Source organism: Acomys russatus, chromosome X, assembly GCF_903995435.1.
Source record: "Acomys russatus chromosome X, mAcoRus1.1, whole genome shotgun sequence".
NCBI classification, from domain to species: domain Eukaryota; kingdom Metazoa; phylum Chordata; class Mammalia; order Rodentia; family Muridae; genus Acomys; species Acomys russatus.
The window spans coordinates 11,615,785-11,636,040 of NC_067169.1; the positions used below are offsets into that span (position 1 = coordinate 11,615,785).

Consider the following 20,256-nt stretch of genomic DNA (forward strand, 5'->3'; position numbering starts at 1 on the left):
TAACTTGATTTTAATTTGATAATTTCTGTAAAGCCTGCTTCCAAATAAGGTTACATTTTGTGGTTCCAAGGGAACTGAGAGGTGTGGAAGATATACACAGTATTTAATGTGTAATTATATGCTACTCAGATTTACTCATTGCTTCACCTAGCTCATGCATCCTCAGAGGTGAGAACAAATTTTACTTTTCCTAAAGATTCCAGTGGGCTTTTGTCCCAGGCCTTCCAGAGCCCTGGGCTCTCTGTTATCTGTGGCCTGTTGTTGCTGCACCATCAGGCTGGGAAAGAAGAAGAAGCCTTGTTCCTTTACAGGACACTGTATTTTCTCACTCTTGTGTTATCATTTCTCACTTTTATGTAACTCAGTTGGACCAAATGTGCTTCCAGTTCCAAATATAAGCATGCATTATATAAGGCTTGGATCACATTCTAAGATGTGTGTACTTGAACAGTTTCATTGCTGTGCCCCTAAGCTCGGGCTCAGAAGTCCTCTCTTCATCACCAGTGAAGAGATGGATGCCAGAAAGAAAATAGACTTTATTTGATCTGGAATGAGACAGATTGATGTCTTAATTACCACCTTCCATTTCTTTGGGGGATGTGCTAAATATTTGTATGAGGATCAGGTTATGGGCTATGGTACAAATGTCAGCATTTTCCCAGGAGTCTGTGCTAGACAATTTTTATTAAACCTGAAACGGTGAACTCTTTATGACAAGACTGCTTTATCTTGAGATTGGAACATCGTAGTTTTAGAGCAGTTTTGTGGTCTTGGAACCAGATACACCAAGCAAGGACAATGCAAAGAGAGAACCTAGATCCCCTGTTCAGATCTAGCCAATGCACAGCTTCAAGGTCATGAGGTCCCCTTCTGTCAGAGGTGTAGGAGAGCGGAATGGGGCAGAAGAGGGAGGGTGGGTGCAAACGGCAAGATACAAGCAAGGGGACAGCAATTGGGGTGTAATATGAATAAATTATAATAAATTCTTTAAAAGTCCACCCCAAGAAAAAAAATAAATAAAATTAAAAATTAAAAAAATAAACAAGAGCACAGGAATATAGCGTGAAGGTCATTCATTATCTGAGAAGAAGAAAAGAAAGAGGAATAAAGAAACATGGTGTCACTTATGGCAGCAGTGATAGCATTATAGTGTACTTGTGATGGTTAATCCTCACTATTAACTTGACTGCATTTAGAACTACCTAGGAGAATGGATGTGTCTGTGAGACTATTTCCAGAGAAGATTCACTGAGAGGAGAAAGACCCACTCTGAATGCATGTCGCACCCTCTTATAGTTGGCAAACACTGACAAAAAGGGGGAACAATGAAAGCTAACGGAGCACAGTCAGTCCCCTTTCTCTGTACTCTAGTCATTCATAAAGTGAACAAATCTCTTCTGCCACCTATTTCCGCTTCGATGATGTTCTGCTTAAGAACATTAGGCCACACTACCAGTGACAGGATCCTCTGAAAACAACCAAAGCAAGTGTTTTTCTTGCCTAAGTTGTTTTTGTTGAGTAGTCTGGGCTATATGACACAAACTTCTCTTTAACATGGTCTCAGGCAGTGACAGCATTACCAGGTAGGTAATCTAATCTTACATGAGTCCATCATCCATCGCTGACTAGAGCAATGTTTTGTACCACATAACTGTAACTTGTAGTTACCTTTTCACTGCACGTGCACCACTCCTGTTCAGTTTGGTGATTTTCTAGAGGCAAGACATGCTTTAGTCATGAACTTCCCTACAGTGCATAGATGAAGGACAATGGTGTAAACAGGGTTTAGATTGTTGGAAGGAAGAAAGGAAGGAAGGAAGGAAGGAAGGAAGGAAGGAAGGAAGGAAGGAAGGAAGAAAGGAAGGAAGGAAGGAAGGACTGCTTTGTTACTGCCATGCTAGTGGTGGAACTCAGGGCCTCCCCAATCCTCAGCAAATGCTGTCTCACTGAGATACACTACGAACCACAGAAGAAGATATTTGTCTTGGCAGCAAGATTTTTTTTGTTGTTGTTGTTTTGTCTTGTTTTTAACAAACCTCTTACCAATTTTAGCCATAAGATCAATGTACCAATGACTTTAGGTATGTTTTCCAGACTATGTAACAAGAAATTTCTGCTCTTACAAAAATACTTATATTCTCTGTTACCCAATATCGTAGAGAAATGTTACATAAGAAAGTATAAAAATAGCAAATACATATCCTGGTGGAGTCGTACAGTGCATTAATTTAAGTCTCTGACAAGTGCAGCTGAATAGACGCTATTTAACTTTTCCCCAGAATATCCTTATTATGAAAAAGGTTTTAAGAGTTATATAGCAAATACTTATATGCCTAATGAACTAGATTCTGCACTGAATGGTTTTGCTGCATTTTCATTATGCCTTGTAACTATTCTATCCATTTCTCTGTCCATCTATCAACTCCTCTTGTCTGTAGATGCATTTCGAAATGAACCACAGACAGATATATTTCACCCCTAATTATTTTAACCCATTCCTCCCTAAATAAAATTGTTGACGCTGTCCATTCTCATTATCCAGGAGCACACATAGTACATGTCATATTCACATCCATGGATGCCATCCATATTTCAAGTTTTACAAAATAAAGGCTTTAGGGTCATGGAGATACTAGCTGTATAATGAGATATCTAGTGCAATCACCATCCTGCCCCATTTAATTTAATCATTGAGTAAAAGGAGCCCAATCTAATCACATCATCCTGTGAGAAATAGAAGAGAGACTCTGAAAAGTGAGCACTTGCCCATGCTTACACAGCTAGAAAGCATCTTAAGCCAAGGGCTTGTACTGCAAAACAGCTGTACTGTTTGCCTTCATTTGCAGTCAGTCCCCTTAGGCTTAATTCACAGGCAAAGGAATGCAACTCCCCAGGCCCCTCAAAGTAGAGGGGGGATCATGGGACCCAAGTATAACTTTGTTTCCTTCATTCAGTCCTTATATCACACAGCCACCACACTCCTGGAAATGCTTCTGTTTGAATATTTCCTAGACGTCTTGATCCATCAGCTCATGTCTGATGCAGGGGAGAAGCCGACCACTGACCCTCTTCACACCATTTGTGACAACCTGTTTCAAATCACACCATGTGTGAGTCTGAGAGTGTGAGTGTCAAGGATAGCTCTCCAGTACTGTGGTCATAAAGCTTTTATCCTCAGGCCATCATAAAGGAACCTCTTTTATGGTTTAAAAAAAAAAAAACAATGTGAAGGCTGGGATACAGCCTGCCATCATGCGTGAGGCTTTGGGTCCCCTCCTCAACCCTACTGCTCCTATTACCACAATAATGAATAAAGCAAAAAGACAGAGTGGTTCTCACTGTTTTTTAGTGATACTGAGTTTTGCAAGCTTTAAACTCAAGATCCTCCTCCCTGCCTCAGTATCTTGAGTGTTGGAATTATATGTGCCACCACACTCAGAGTCAAAACAAAACAAAACAAAAATCCACAGTTGTTTTCCAAAAGGGTAGCATTTATTCCTACACAATTTTTCTAATTCTGAAGATTTGAAGCAGGTGAATTAAAATCTTTTGACTGGTTCTAAAGATAAATAATTCATATATACTTGAGAATGAGAATCTGTACTCTCTGGGTGTGCTTCCTTTACTTTGGGAAGATAGTGTTGAGGTAACACAGTAATGCATTTTGTCTAGCATGATTGTAATGCACAAAAGATACTCAGCTGCTTTCAAACAACAAAGGGTAAAGACAAATGCTCCCTTATGAAACAAGATTCATTATGATGGCTGACATTTTCTAAAAATGCTATCATTTGCATATCAAATGTGATGAAGAAACCATTTTTATGGTCTTAGGTATATTCTGAAAGGCCTTCAAAGACAATCACATTCAAGTATCTTGAAGTGGCTGCATCTGGAAAAAAGTTTCTATGGCAACATATGGAAGCTTGATGTTTTTTATCCCTTTAAAGAGCATAAATCACCCAAGGGCCCAAGGCTTTGATGAAGGTCTCCTTTCTCATACAAACCATTGCTGTTCAGTTTTGTGTTCTATATTTTGACTGTATTAGATAAAAGAGGCCAAGGTTACTTCCCTTCCCAGATTTGAAATCTGTCTTTTTACCTGGGTGGGGGTGGGGTACTGTAGAGAAGATATAAATAACATCATTCTAGAATGTGTTTCCAAATGACAAACGTATGTGTCATCTATGTTGTCTCGATTTTGCCCCAACTTATAATGGCTAGCTTGCCAAAGAAGAGTCATGCTGAATCAAAGATGAGAAACTAACTGTTCAGTCAGAGCTCTTCTCAATGTGCAGTAGTCGAGCTGACCTTTGGTTCTTCTTGCTCCAAATCTATTTGGATCTCTCTCTAAAGAGCGTGTCCCAGGGCTTTGGATACTGGAAGGCTCCAGATGATTTTTATCAAGATACTCTTTCCAAGAAAGCAAATAAAAGAACCATTCTAGTTGTAATTAAAATCCTGCCTGCTTTTATTTTTATTTATTTATTTATTTATTCTTGTTACATCTCAATCATTATCCCCTCCTTTGTATCCTCCCATTCTTCCCTCCCTCCCATTTTCCCCTTATTTCCCTCCCCTATGACTGTTCCTGAGGGAGATTTCCTCCCCCCTAAACAAACAAAAAATAAAAATAAAATAAAACTCTGCCTGCTTCAAGAATGTATTTCAACAATGAAAGCCTTTCGTCACAGGAAGGACTATGGTTAGAACATATAGGACCTAGAAACAGCAATATTTCAGACCTGGCCATGCCTTCTGCCTTCACTAGGTGTAAAACTCTGAACAAGTTTCCATTTCCTAATATGAGAAACGGACACAATAATGCTAACTCCAAAGCTTATCAATGATTGGCATGCGGGGAGAGTTGGGAACTGCAGTGCTAAGCCAATGTGAGCTGGTTATTATTATGAGTTGGCTGGCTCCTGCTCTTTGGCAAAAGTCCATGGGTATCTGGACTTGCTCGCAATACTTGCTGTGGCTAAAGGAAATTAGTGTCTAAATATTTTAGTTTTTTTAGACCATAATGAAAGACTTACTACTATAAGCACGCTAAAAGGATACTACTATACAGTTATTTCTTTATCGAAAAGTCATTTCTATTAAGAGTCATCTTTGTTTAAGGATATTAAATTCAACCATTCAACAGTCACACTTAATCATCAACTGTACCCTGGCACAGGAAGAGAGAAAGCATAGATAATTAACATCTTATCATCCAGGAAATGAGCTTTCTGAGCTCTGTGGGTATCCTGGTGACACAGGGTTAAGGGAGATGCCACCCAGCCCCCACCCTGTCAGTCAAGCCATACGCATCTTTGTGAACTTCATTCGCTTCATTTAAAAAGTACCTTTTAGAACTTTACCTGCCAGGAACCTGTACTTTTTAATAATTTACATGAAGGCGATGAATAAGTGTCCCTGCTACTTAGACGATGGCTGATGTTAAAGGGAGAGTTCCCTGGGTTCCACTGTGTCACAGTAGCTGCCCTTGTGCTTCACTTTCTCATGCATGATTGGTACTTAGAGTCAGCTTGCTGGCATTAGAATGGTGTCTCTGCCCCTTGCTAGCTGCATGACCTCAGGTGCATTCCTCAGCCTCTGTGCACTTCCTTTCCACATCTGCCTCCCTTATGGTCACCTCTTCAAATGTTAGCTGCTTCAGTCATCGCTTCACCTGAATAGTGGCTTTAACAGCTAACTTCATCCTACTCTGATACCTCTTTACCTTAATGAATTTGACTTCTAGTAGAGTAAGTTATTTTTCTTACTCAGACCTTTTTTGGGTATATTTGTTAAATAACTAGCACAGTCTCTTTGGAGACATCAAAGAAATCCAGATCTTTGATCAGGAGCTTGCTTGGTTGTTTCTGGAATTTCCTCATAAAACCATTGCTTTGTCAGAAGTGATGGAGGTGATGAGGGCCATTCGCATATTATTGCTTTTAGAAGGCCTAAGGGAACACCTATATCATTTGTCAGGGTTACAGGGTTAGAGTTACTTTAAGGTACTATGAATTTCATTGTTAATTTCTGTTACCAAGATTCTCTCACACCCTCTCTTTTGGGAAATTTAGACTGGGAAAAAGTCTTTATATAGCAATAAAGTACAGATGTTTTATATTGCCTCCAAGACAATTAATTTCCTATTTGAAAGTGTCAAAGTATGTTAATATCACAGTTTAATCTTAAGGGCATGAAACACATAGGCAAAACAAAGAACAAAGTTGATTACACTGTTTTGCAGTCTCCCTCAGACTCTAACTCAAGCCATTTTCTACAGTTCCAAACTGAAAGTGCATATGCTAATGTTGCTGGATACCACTGATTTGTAGGTCTTTACAATAACATCAGTTTCTAGTAACATCCATGATCATTGGTATGCTGAAACCTTTTCTCTATAAGCTACTTGACTAGGGAAATGAAATAATTTTGTTTAATTGACTTTAATTTTTTTGAGGCATTGGCTTACCGTGTAGCCTAGACTGGCTTCGAACTTGTGAAACTTTTGCCTCAGCCTTCAGAATGCTGAGATTACAGGCCTGCCCTACCAGGCCTGGCACAGTGCAATCTTTCTGAAATTTCATAGCATTAGATATAGATTTCTATTATCTGCATCTTAAAGGCCTATATGGACTACTTCTTAAAGAACCAAGTAATTATTTTTGTGAAATATTAATTGCCCTTGCATATTAAAGCCACGTTTCATTAAATTTGTAGGAGTGCACAATGAAGATAAACTTGCTTTTGACTCCTTTTCAAAGTCAAATATATGTTAAAAAGGAAAAGTTATTTTTTGGTGAGTCTTAATACTTAGATATAGAGCAGACTATTTTAAGATAGTTTGCAAGGATTCATACATCAAGTTGTTATATTTTAAACTTTCCATTTTTAGACCAAGAATGGTGGCTAACAGGTAAGGTTTTGAGTTCAACTCTGGTTCTACCATTTACTAGCTATGTAACCTATATGACTGTTGAAAATGAGGATAAAACTAGTTCTCAACATTGTGATGAGGACCAAGTGGACTGTGTGGGATGTGCTGTACATGAAACTAAGTCTACCATATTTTGTGGTGGTAGCTGGTACTATGGATCCATTAAAATACTTCCACAACGTGTTCAGAAGATGCTTCACATCTAATCAGACCCAATTATAGTGTCTAGTGGGTTTAGGGCCAATGTTGTTGATAAGTGATGAAAACTTACAATAGGATTTATCGGACATAGACATTCCCAGCCTTGTCACAGAACATGCCATTTCTCATATTTTGTTTCCATGGCAAAATATGTTAAAGGTGCCAAACCCAAGATGGAGAGGAAAAAATGAGAAACAATACTTTTTGAGCCAGGGAACTCTATTTTTTATTTCATTTTATTAATTTATTCTTATTACATCTCAATGGTTATCCCATTCCTTGTATCCTCCTTTTCCTCCCTCCCTCCCATTTTTCCTTTACTCCCCTCCCCCATGACTGTGCCTGAGGGGGACTTCCTCCCCATTTATATGAAAGTCTCCACTTACCAGGAAAGTGGGACAGAGGAGAGGACATCCTATTGGGACTCTAGATGAGAGAAGCATGGGAGAATGGGGAAATAGAAGGATCCAGAGGGTCCTAGAAACCTACAAGAAGAACATTATGATGGGCAGATTTGGGCCCAGAGGTCCCACTCAAACTATGGCACGAGCCAGGGAACTCTAAAGACTTAGCTTTTGCTTCTTCTTTGAGTAGTCAATCCCTTGTCACTTTATATATCATCATTCTGGATCCCTCGACAATTCTCTCTTCTTGACCATCTTAATGACATCCGGACTGGACTCCAACATCGGAATTTCCTAATTCTCTCCTCCAAAAACTTCACTGATGCCCTCAGCCACACGCGTTTATGCCGGTTAAATCAAAGTTTGTATTTTTAAATTTTCTCTTTTTGTCAGCCGATGCCTAACAGACGTTTTGTGGCTGTTCCTCCAAGCACCCTGAACATAAGTATTTTTAAAAATTGCAAAAGATTTCCAAAAACATACTTATATGTTGCTTAAGAATGTTTTTTTGTCATTTTCTATTTATAATTATCATGCAATACAGGCAGGAAGAATTCTATTCAGTAGTTTGCTTTAATAACTGTTTAGGCTCCTCATTAGATTCTATCAAGTAGCTGTATTCACTAAAAGACAGTACCCTTTGTGGAATGTCATACGCAAGTGTCTCTGAGTAATGCTGTATTTCCTTCCTAGTGCTTTTGTTTGAGCCCCAGCAGGCTCCTGAGGTTTCTGTGGACTCTCACTGATAACAGCTGTTACTATGGCTGCATGTTGTTTCATTTGTTACACTGATACTTGATAAGAAAAAGGTCAGCAATCCTGAATTTAAGTAGAAAATGATTATTTTTTTTCCTCCTATTATGAGGGTAAAACTGGGAAATTGAAGCTTAAACTCCAAGCATGCCTTATATACCTAAAGCTGAGTTATAGGATGCTTCTGTGATAGAGGGTGACCACTTGCAGTGTGGAATTTGGGACCTCACTCTGTCACCAACTGGAAGCCTGGGCCCTGCCCCTGGGGACAGGGGTGGAGAGATACTATAAGGCAAACAATGAAATCTTAAGTCTCTCTGGAAAATGGGTTTCCTTTTTGAAAATTATTGCCAAATGGGGACTGAAGCCTTGGGTCATTATGCTTCTGCATTCAGACTCATATCTTACATTCAGGGAGCTCTTACTAACTCACAGGTTTCAAGTGCGTCTTCAAAACATGTTGATCCTAATGAGTTGAAAAATATCCCGAGAAATGGCATTTCTCCTTGTAGCACACGTTGACAAATGTCGTCAGAGATGAGGCTGGTTGTGAGTCATGGAACTGGCTTTTGCATTTACACTCTATGTGGCTTTTTGTGTTTTGCTTTCCTCAGCCATAAAATGAGGCTCTTAAAGTACCTTAGCTCACTAGGTTGTTAGAATGAATTCATTGAGTCAATATACTATAAATTCTCTCTTTTTCTTTTTGATGCTGCTGGGCATGGAACTTAGGCCTTCATAGGAACCGAGAGAGCACTCTACCACTGAACTACACCCTTAGCTTGAGTTAATATAAGGAAACACAATGGTACTTTAACTGTAGTGAGCTTTAGGTGTGCTGCAGGAGTGGGGCCTAATATAATCTTGTTATTTTGGGAAGACAATTAAAAGGGGTTTTTTTGTTGTTGTTTTTTTTTTGTGCCTATGAGGCACAGTACATTTTGGCATTTCTCTGATTTTGTTTGCTCCCATGAAGCAAGTAAGAAAATTCAATTTCCCACAAGAGCATCTGTTCTTGGAGGCAGCTCTTGCTAAATTCTGTGAGTAGTTTTATTTCATATTTTTATCTTTGGCAATGCTATGGACGGAAACCCTGGGTTTCCCACACACTAAGCAAATGACCTACCTCTGAATCACAGCCACATCCCAGGAGTGGTTTTAAAGATGCATGGTCTTGTTTGTTTTCTAATGAGAGACTGAATGGGGCTGGATCCAGATGGGAGGGTAGGTGGGGAGGAACTGATAGGAGTAGAGTGAGTGGAAACCATAATCCAGATATATGAGGGAAAAAAACTATATTCAATAAAAGATAAAAGCTTTCCTTTCAAAAATAACCTCACATAAAAAAGTACAGGGCTTTAAGAGCTAAAATCCTAGACCATGTCTAGGATAAGCTAGTACAAAAATACTATACATAGGGATTCAACAAATACTTTTCATGAGATGAATAATTAAAGAACAGGGATGGAGCCATTTCATCCTTTCATGATCAGGCATACCTGAAATTAAGATGTACAAAGGGTCATTTTTATGACCTCGGCTTTGAAATTCTTTTGTTAATTTCTGTAAGTCTAGTTTCCCCAGTAAATCATAAGCCCTCTTATAGGTGCTAAAGGCTGGCTCTTTTTCACATTGTTTGTTCTTAGAGTTACTGACAATGGAGTATGGATCTAGGATGGGACCCTTTGGGCTCCAGCATATGTATGTTCCTGTATTTGTATTAGGTTGTGTGGCCTATAATTTAGTTGTTATAGTATGGATATTATTGGTATAGTAGCATGGAACGTTTGTTTGAATGAGATATTTAATGCTAATAAATGAGATAGTTACTGCTTTTATTCTTCTGAGAAGTATCACTTGGTTTCGTAGATGGAGACTGTAGGCCTGTACAAAGAATTCCTCTCTGTTTATCAGTTGTATCATAGTAGATCTCATGTGAATGTGACTCTTCTCGTTGGCTAGTAGCATGAGGAAGATGTCTGCAATCTTGCAATGGATTTGATAACAATGTCTTTTTGTATTTTCCCCCAGGTATGTCAGCAGCTAAACTTCTGCATGACTCTGGCCTCAGTGTGACAGTTCTAGAAGCACGGGACCGTGTGGGAGGCAGGACTTACACAATTAGGGTAAGATGCTAAGAATAAGGATGAGAAACTTGGCTTGTATTTTTAGACTTTTGTATTCCCTGAAAGTCTTCATTACTGATTTTCTAAGATGGGTAACATGACTCCAGAATTTTCCTTATAGTTCCTATCTTTATCATCATTACCATCATCACCACCACCAGCACCATCATCATTATCATCCTCCTCCTCATCATCATCTATAAGTACTAAGGAACTTCCATGCAGAGACTTGCACATACTAAGAACACAACACTTCTAGTCCAATCTTCTCTTTTAATTTACCTCTCTTTCAACTCTTTTCTTATTCTCTGTTTTAGTCTTCCCACTTCATGTTTAGCATTATAGAGCTAGGAATAAGAAGGAAGAGAAAGGAAAGGCAGATTGTGTTTTAGCAATAGCAGGAAGACTACCGGAAGTCTGGATGTTCCAACCCAAAGTGTGAGTCTTCTCTAGCACTAACACAATCATTCTTATATAATAACACTAAATTTGGGGCGTAGATGAGAAGATCTCCTCTTTGTTTATTATTCATATATTTTAATTTATTTTGTTTTTAAACATCAAATCATAATTGGATTATACTTGTGGAGTACAGTATTATACATATACAATGTGGGTGATTAAATCAAGTTAATTAATTATTATCTCAGTCACTTGACATTTTTCTGTCAATATACTTCAAATCTACTTTTAGGTTTTGTGTTTTTTTGTTTTTGTTTTTGTTTTGCAAAAAGAATGCATTATTATCAACCAGGGCCAGCATACTATGCTTTATACCTCAAAACTTCTTTCATTTAGCTGAAACTTGTATGCTTTGACCAGTAGTTTCCCATTTCCTCTGTCCCTAACCACCACACCCATAAGACCTCTAGAACCCACTATTGTATTCTTTACTTTTATGAGTTTAGCTCATTTTAGATCCCACTTATAAGTGAAATTGTGTAGATTTGCCTTTCCCTGATTTATTTCATTTAGCATAATGTCTTCCACATGTATCTATATTGTGCTAAATGATAGAATTGTCTTCTTTGTAAAAGCTGGAGAGTATTCATTGTGCATATCTTTAGTATATTTTAGCTGTCCACACAAAATAATATCTTTTTAGGGTGGTAAATGATGCCTATTGGTGAAGGGGACTAGACAGTAAGCAAGTAAACCACCACAGCTAAGTAAGGCCATTTCTGGTATCACTGGCTGTTAAGTACCTAATTTTGCTGGGGTGTAGTGAGAGACATTGTGCTCTTTTGTAAGTAATGGGTTCTGACATGTCTTTTACAAATGGTTTTCTTTATTTTTTCCCATGAAAAAATAGAATAAAAATGTTAAATATGTGGACCTTGGAGGATCTTATGTTGGGCCAACCCAGAATCGCATCTTACGGTTGGCCAAAGAGCTAGGATTGGAGACCTATAAAGTGAATGAAGTTGAACGTCTGATCCACTACGTAAAGGTAAGCCTAAAGCAGACATGGAAGGTTTCCAGTCACTCTAAGAATGTTTTCAGTATGATTAAAGGCAAATTGAATGGCAATTCTAAACTTATTTGACAAAGCAGCTGAGAAAGTCATATTTCCACTTGTAAACTCTTTTATAAATTCTGTAGAGAAAAATATTTGTGATTTGCTCATTAAACATCCCTATTAAAACACCTGTGGCATTTGCATGCTGCGTAAAAATCTGTTTATAGTTTTTCAAATGTTTCATTAGGCTTTATATTATAAGCACTATTTGTAATATTTTAATATCTTTTTTAACCACTGCATCCTACATGTCAGCTAAAGTTCTTCTTCTCTGGAAATTGGTGTACAAGTGACTCAATAGCTAACTCTCATCTCATCCTTTTCATGGATTTGCCATTGACCCTCCCCTTCCATGATTTCTCTGAATTTGTTCCACTTCGGAGCCCTAGGATCATTTGTGACTCATGGTTTCCTGCTTCACAGCTACTCTTATTCACGTGTCATGGCCTACAAGTCTTTTCCTTTCTTTTCTCTGGGCCAACCAGGGCTAACACTTATTTCTTCGTTGTAATTTGCCTCCATCCATCCGAACATGTATATAGCACACATTGCTGAGGGTTGGAAGAAAGAATGGTGTTTAAAGAGCAGAAACTCTCGCAGCTTTAAACTGAAGCACCAGCATCCTATTAAACCACAGAGAAAACAGCCCCTGAGGAGTTCACATGGATTATGCCTCTCTGTGGATTCCACTTCTCCCACCACAGCTCTTCATGGCACTTATCTCCCCATTCCCCTGCTTTCCCAGAATCCTCACTTTGATCCCAAAGCCACTGATAACTTGTGATAGGCAAAGAGTCATCTATGCTAGGCCTCACTGTGGAGTCCCACAGAAGAACTAGTAGAAGCTTTTCTTTGTAAAGTTTATTTATTTATTTTTACAATTTTTATTAAATTATTATTACACATATGTAATAAACTACTTACATCAAGAAGAACTAAAAAACAATCAGGAATTATATAATATTACATTCATAGTGGTTCAGCTATTTCTTTTGGCAGCCTTGAAGAAAACATCTTTGTAGACTTTTTGTGTGGGTTTGGTTTATCGAAGGCAGGGTCTACTTATGTAGCCAAGCCTTAGCTTGGAATTGTGATCCTTCTCTTTCTTCCTCCAGAGTGCAGAGGCCACAATTGTGAGCCATTATACCTGCTCTAGCAGAGGTTTCAAGTTTTCTTCATTTCTCTTTTCTTCAGTTGCTCCCACAGGTGGAAGGAAGCAATAGAAACCCGTTGTCACAGGAAAAAGATATCAATCCCTAAAACAATTAAAGAAAGAGAAGCTGAGAGCGTAGGCTTGGCAGAAGAACATATGCTAAGCGTGTATGAGGCTCTAGGTTTGGCCCTCAGCACCACCCAAAACTAAACCAAAACAAAAATAAAAAATAAAAAAACTATTAACAGCTTGATTTGTGTAACGATGCAATGTCCTTATATTTGTGTGATAGCACTAAGAAGCACAAATAAGAGGCTGGAGAGATGGTTCAGAGATTAAGGGCACTGACTGCTCTTCCTGAGTTCATTTCCCAGCAACCACATGGTGGCTCACAACCATCTAGAATGTGGTCTGATGCCTTCTTCAGGCCTGTGCGTGCACATGCAAGCAGAGTACTGCATAAAGAAAGAAAAAAAGAAACCCAAATAACACACCATATATTATGAATCATTTAATAATATAGAAATGAAGAAGATACTTGATTATACTACATAATGTAGTATAAAATGATTGACCTTCAAATTTTGTTTTACCAGACTTTTCTTTTGTTTCTATCTAAAAAAGACTCACATGAATTAGAAATGAAAATACAACATGGCGACAGTGTGATTTGCTTAACAAAGGCAGTCCTTGGTAATTTTCTTTGTTCGGTTCTTTGCTTCTTAACTGTGTTGTCAAATTGACCATTTTTAAAATGTCTTCCTTCTTCTGCCTGCATGACTTGCAGAAACTGACGCATTGCAGCACCAAGATCTTTTCAATTTCTACAGACAAAGGAGATGGTCAGAGCTTACATTTGCTGTTCTCTTTGCAAGTTGCAGGTGCTCATCGCTGTGGAGCTGTGTCTAGGAGGCTTTGTTTCATTCTGGTGATCTTAGAGCTGTATTAAGCCCCTTGCTTGAGAAAGAATTCTCCCAGTTATCAACTGTGAAAATGATGTTGTACTTTAAAATCGTTTTTCACAGTGGAAAGCGAATGTGCTTCTTAGAGTATTCTATTAACCAGTGTTCAACTAAGAACATATAAATAATGATGTAGGGACCTTGAGTTCATACAGGGTAGAAAAAAATACATATTCCAATTGTGCTTTTTATGAAGTTTTAAGTAAAATTTACTGGTTTTAATTATTACAAAAGTAAAGCATGACAGTTGTAAAGCATAATTAAAAATATGAGTATAGAAAAAAACTTAAAAAAAAGAAATGCTCTGTTATCCTTTCTTGAAAATAAAATCACACACTCAAATAGTCTAATGCTGGATTTTTATAGTCCAAGATTGCTGTTGCCTGACCTCTGCTGGAGGAAATAGGAAATAATGTGATTTTTTTAAAATGTCACATGCATATGCATAAGTATATATGTTTGGCATATTAGTTTAATCTCTAATTAATTCTCACTAGTGAGAGAAACTGAACCATTAATAACACTGAAATTCTGCAATGTGGCCAAGATGCCACACTTATCTCTCAGTGATTATATTCAATGAAGACCTACATGATGATAAAATAACTAGATAATCAGACCCAAACTAAAACTTGTTTCCCATTTCACACCTTCTGTGTCCTTGACCACATGACACTTTTTATATTTAACCTGTAAAAAGATCTCAGATTGCCATGTCTAACTCTGAGATTATTACCGGCACTCATTCTCCTACATACCTGACAGTAGGTATCTTTCATCAAAAGAGGATGGTTCCAATTATGAATTCTCTGATAAAGGAGAAATGATCAACTGGGAGGTGGCGCTTTTCTTTTCTTATTTTAATATGTATATGTTTTATTTTCTCTCATGTTTTACATCCTGACCTTAGTTTTCTCTCCCTCTTCTTCCAGTCTGGCCCTCATCTCCCTTTTTCCAAGATCCACTTCTCCTCTGTTTCCCTTCAGAAAAGAGCAAGCCTTTCCAAAGATGGCTTTGTGATAAAAGAAGTAATGCCAATGTTACTGAGATTATCAGCGGGAAAATGATCACTTCAGCTCAAATTTATATAATTTGCAAGGTGTTTTTAAACACAGTATGTCATCATGAAACCCATTATTTGTACAATTAACAAAGCTACCAAAATTAGTTCTTAGCAGTATTGTTAAGAATCTACTGGTATTCTGCTACTAATTTCATATGGGAAATTTAAAAAATACCTGTCTGCATGGCTTGGAAATGACTGTTTCCCTTTTAAAGTATTATACTTTAAAAGAAAAATATAACGAAACACTTTTTAGAGAGACCTAATATATTTTGGCCTTCTGCTCCATCTTCTGTCATTGTGTATGTGTTGTCATATGCATAGATAGGTGACTGGTTTTTTGTTTGGTTGGTTGGTTGGTTGTTGGTCTTTTGAATTCCTAGTTTGAATATTTTGGAGACAATTCTGAGGCTATCAGTAAAAATAAAAAGTTTCTGTTTCAGAAGTTTTCGTGTGTATGAGAATTGAAGCTTAATTTAAGTGCTATGAAACCACCTTAGGACTGAAGGTTGATGTAACAAGTTAATGTAAAAATTAACAAGTTAATGTAAAGGTTAATGTAAAGATGTAAGGTGACTTATTAGTAAAAATAGAACTTCGTATTGACACTTGTTTCTAGAATCCCATTAAGGAGAGACACTGAGCAAAATGGCACTTTTATCTTGACCTGCTTGCCTGTGGACAGAAGTAAAGTTTATTGTCAAGGTCCTTTTTGTATTGTTATGGCCAGCTTCAACACTACAGAGAAGGAGATTTCTCACTATTGGATTATGTTTGCTTTCTCTTATAGCTGCTGTTGCCTCAACAATCCAGTGAGGGAGCACTTTTCACAGCATTTCAGTTTTGTTGACAACTCTGAAATCCACTTGAAAACCTGGTGCATCATATAAAGACAGAGAGGGCAAAGTGTAGAGCTCCCTCTTTAACTCCATTTCAGTGAATTTCCTCAACTGCCTCTTGCTATTAGAGAGTAGCAACAGAATTAGATTAGAAACAATGAGAAATACAATATTCCAATGATAGGTGCATCTAACAAATGGAAATTGTCCTGTTGTATATAGGATGTTGGCATCACCCAGAAGTCAGTAGTCTGGAAGTGTCCTGTTTTATCCAGCCTTGATTTCCCATTCTCCATGAATGTAAGCATAGTTATATTAAGCCAGGGAAGCCTGGATCAAATTCCAAAGTGCACATGATTTTATCCTGATGATACAAGGCTCCAAAGGCCAGTTGGATGAACTCTTTCATTTTTCCCAGGAACAGCTGACCTTTTGTATGAACTTTACACATGCCAGGTCAAGTCTACTGGCTCTCATACTCTGTGCTGTTTGAGGTAGGCTTAATGAGCCTTCTCTTTCTGTGCCAACCCGACTCCATTTCACAGCTTATTTGTAGGAAACAAATATGGCCTATCATCCTGGGAGAATTTATTTCCTAAGGAAACATGTGGGGAATCATAATTTCCTTTGTAGCAAGTGGAACCTATTTGTCTAGTGATCATTCTGGAGCCCCTGCTGTTATTATGGAAACCAAAATGCTCATTTGTGTTCAGTAGAGAATACAGGCGGCTCTTTTTGCTGCACCAGGTTGCCAATAATTACGCTTTTGGTGGTGGAATTTGGAGTACCATTGTGGGATGTGAGATAAATTTCTCCTAGGCTTGCAAAGTTTCCATTTAGAACTTAACACAAAATTAGATCAGTAAACATGTGCTTTATTTGCACACACATACATAAGCTTAAAAGTGAATAGAGTTATGGAGAACACTGACTCCCCTTTTCAATTGTGCTTGAGATAGAGTGTAGGTAATTTAGAGATATCTATGAGAGTGATGACAGTGCTGTTCCCTAAGAGAAATGAAGGTGGAGCTTACATCTTCTGTAGAGGTTTACTCTATTTGTACCAGGTAATTGTGGAGTATGGACTAGTGAATTAAAGCACAGATTTTTCAAGAGATGGTGATTAATAATGAGCTTTGGTTGTCTGTCGTACAAAGAAGTGACAGAAAGTACAAGGTGGTCTCAAGTATGTTAACTTTCTTTGCCAAACACTTTGCACCTGCAGTCTATGGAAAGGCTTAGAACTGGGTTCCCAGGCTGACCACTGCATGACCTGTGTCTTTCATTTAGCTTCTGATGCTACCATATGAGGACATAAAGATTAGAGAGATTGGGTTCAACATATCAAGAAGTTTGTTATTTTTGCAGGATTCAGGGAAAAGGGTTTTCTGCTATTTCCTTCTGATTCCTGGCACTCACTGTCCTTCCTATAAAACTTATCTTCTCACATACTGGAACGAACCCATGTTCAATATTCTTTTTTTCCAGTTATACAAGATGCCAAAGGAGAAAAGCCATCAGTAGTCTTATAGTTGTAATGCCTATGAACCACAACTGTAACCAGAATGGCATGATAGCCCCCAAAATGCAATAGTGGCATTTATGTCCTGAAGATAACCAGCAGCATTAATGACTGACACTGTAAACCTAGCTGAGAGTACTCCCAGCTGCTGACACCATGAACTTGAGAGGAGAACCTGCTATCACCCCTTTCAGAAAGCACTATAATTTCTAAATGCATCCTAAATACATCTCCTTATATCCACAAATAAATGTAGCTCTCACCTCTCATCAAAGACGCTTCTTTTTTGCAACTTTTTTTCTTTTTGCAATGGTAGAGCCCATTACAGGAAACCACAGCTTTCTGTAATCAAAATGCAGAGATCAGCTGGCTGGGTGTGGCCAGCCCCAGTTGATACATCTACACCACAGTCATTAGACTTACAGCTCAGGAAACATCTTGGAAGAAGGGGTGAAAAGAGTTTATGATTCAGGGAACTAGAATGTCTCTTTTGAGATAGTATCTTCTATATATGTGACAGAGAAGCTGTATCTGTAAATCTCAACAATATGGTTTCCTAAACAAGATCTGAAAAACAACATGCTAGTGTGAGTGTGGGGAAAATCTCACAACTAAATAAAGAGCTGTAGACAATGGCTTCTGAGAATGAGGCTTCTTCAGGGATAATCCCTTGATAAGTTATCCAATCCCAAGCAGTAAGCCTTGATATGCTCTTATACTAAATGAAATGTACAAGTTATGTTTATAATTTTATTTGTAACAATAATAAAGAATAAAGGGGTATGAATTTGAGGTGTTTGGGGGGACATGAGAGGACTTAGAAAGAGGAGAGTGACAGAAATAATATAATATAGTATTTGTATATTAAATTCCCAAAAGACAAGTTTTTAAGTCTCCCTTTCCTTAAAACTTCCCACAAGAAAAATATTAGCTCATAATCTTTGAAACTTGATGGTGAGGGAATTTTAAGGTCCCTAAGGATGGCTGTTTGATCTCTAAAGCTACAGGATTGCTGAGAGCAAATGCGCTACCACTTAAAGCTGATAATCCCGAGTAATCTTTCTAGCAGTTTCTGTGACAACATCAAACATTGAAAGTACTTGGTCTGTTTTTCAAATTAGCCAAGCAACAGTTTTCTTCTTTATCCTCTTTTTATTTGCATATTTTGTTTTCAGACAAGATCGTAATTAAGCATCCTAGACTGACCTCAGACTCACCATCCTCCTGCCTCAACCACCTGGGCTGCTGGCATAATATGCATGGACTACCATGTCTACCTTCCAGTCACCAGTTCTCCCAGTGCTTTGCCACTTTCTCTCCTAATCCAGTGGCCCCTGTTTTTTAGCTGCTTGAAAGTTTTGTCCTAACAACACTCCATTTCAAAACATTACCAATTTATGATTCAACGTTGGCTCGAGGAACTGCTCAGCCATGCTGAGATTGGTGTTAAACACATTAAATTAACTTAACTATGAGGAAAGAGAGGAATTAACTGCTGTAACCCAGAATATAACTAGTATAAAAAGCCTTTACAGTTCCAAAACTGTGCAGTTAACAAAATCCGAAAGCAGGAAGGTGAGAAGGGAGGCTCCTTATACCTTTCATAGGAAGACATGAAGGTACAGCAATGCTAACCGTGTACTCCATAGAAATCAACACTGAGTTCTCTTAGCGAATGCTGTGATATTTTGACTTAAGACTGCGGACTTTTTCTGGCAATTACAAAATCCATATTTAAGCTCATCACTTCCTTTAATTCAGTACAGGTTGTGTCTCTTCCACTAAATTCAAAAACATGAATATCAGTTAAGATTACAAAAAGGATTCAATTCTCAGGTCCTTTGTCCTTTCCTGCCTACTTCCTTTCTTCTTTTTTTCTTTCATTTCTCTCCCTTAATCACCCATTTGTCTGTCTATCTAGCCATAGCAGCCATGTGTTCCCCTACCCAACTTCCTATCTTGCAAAGACTTATACAGAGGCCTGCAACGTCATACACTGAAATGTATGGTGTTTTTTCAAACATAGATTTTTGTCATGTGACTGGATATGTTGCTTTCTTCTTCTATCACTCTTTTTTCCCCCTCAAAGACCTCCTGTTCTGTTTCTTTTTAAAAATGTAATTAGACACAGGCTTTAGTGAGCTTGCGATTTGTGAAAAGAAATCCAGCAAAGCACTGTGCCTCTCACCTGTCTAGGCAGTAGTCTCCTGGCTTACGTATCCATTAACAATAACCAAGCTACTTCTAACCAGACTTAGTGTTTACACTAGCTAGATCCCCAAGCAGCTGCTGGAAAGCAGAACCTCAAAGGCTGTCATCTCGGTATCAGTGACAGAATTTTCCAGCCTCTCCACCCCTCTCTGTCTGTCTCTGTCTCTGTCTGTCTCTCTGTCTCTGTCTGTCTGTCTGTCTCTCTCTCTCTCTCTCTCTCTCTCTCTCTCTCTCTCTCTCTCTCTCTCTCTCTCTCTCTCTCTCTCTCTCTCTCTCTCTCTCTCTCTCCCCTCACCCCCACCCTAGTCTCTGTCTCCCTCTTCCTCCCCATCCCCATCTCCTTCTGTGAATTTCTGTCTCTGTGTATGAATGTCTCTCAGTTTCTGTGTTTCTGTCTCTTTCTATTTTGTGTCTGTATGTATTTATTTTCTCTATGTCTATCTGTTTCTGTCTCTCTCTGTTTCTGTCTCAGTGAATACTCTCTCTGTGTGCCTTTATGCCTGTGCATGTTCATTTTCCATTTTCTCTCTTCTCTCTCTCTCTCTCTCTCTTCTCTCTCTTCTCTC

General features: G+C 38.3%; 1 protein-coding gene across 2 annotated transcripts in view; it reads left to right on the forward strand.

The window, feature by feature from the left end:
- Positions 1-20,256, forward strand: part of Maob (monoamine oxidase B) — a 97,390-nt gene that overhangs the window by 32,930 nt on the left and 44,204 nt on the right. For both annotated transcript variants that reach the window (XM_051140885.1, XM_051140886.1), the window contains exons 2-3: positions 10,327-10,421; positions 11,734-11,871. In XM_051140885.1, coding sequence (XP_050996842.1) covers positions 10,327-10,421; positions 11,734-11,871 — 233 coding nt within the window. The remainder of the gene's footprint in view (positions 1-10,326; positions 10,422-11,733; positions 11,872-20,256) is intronic.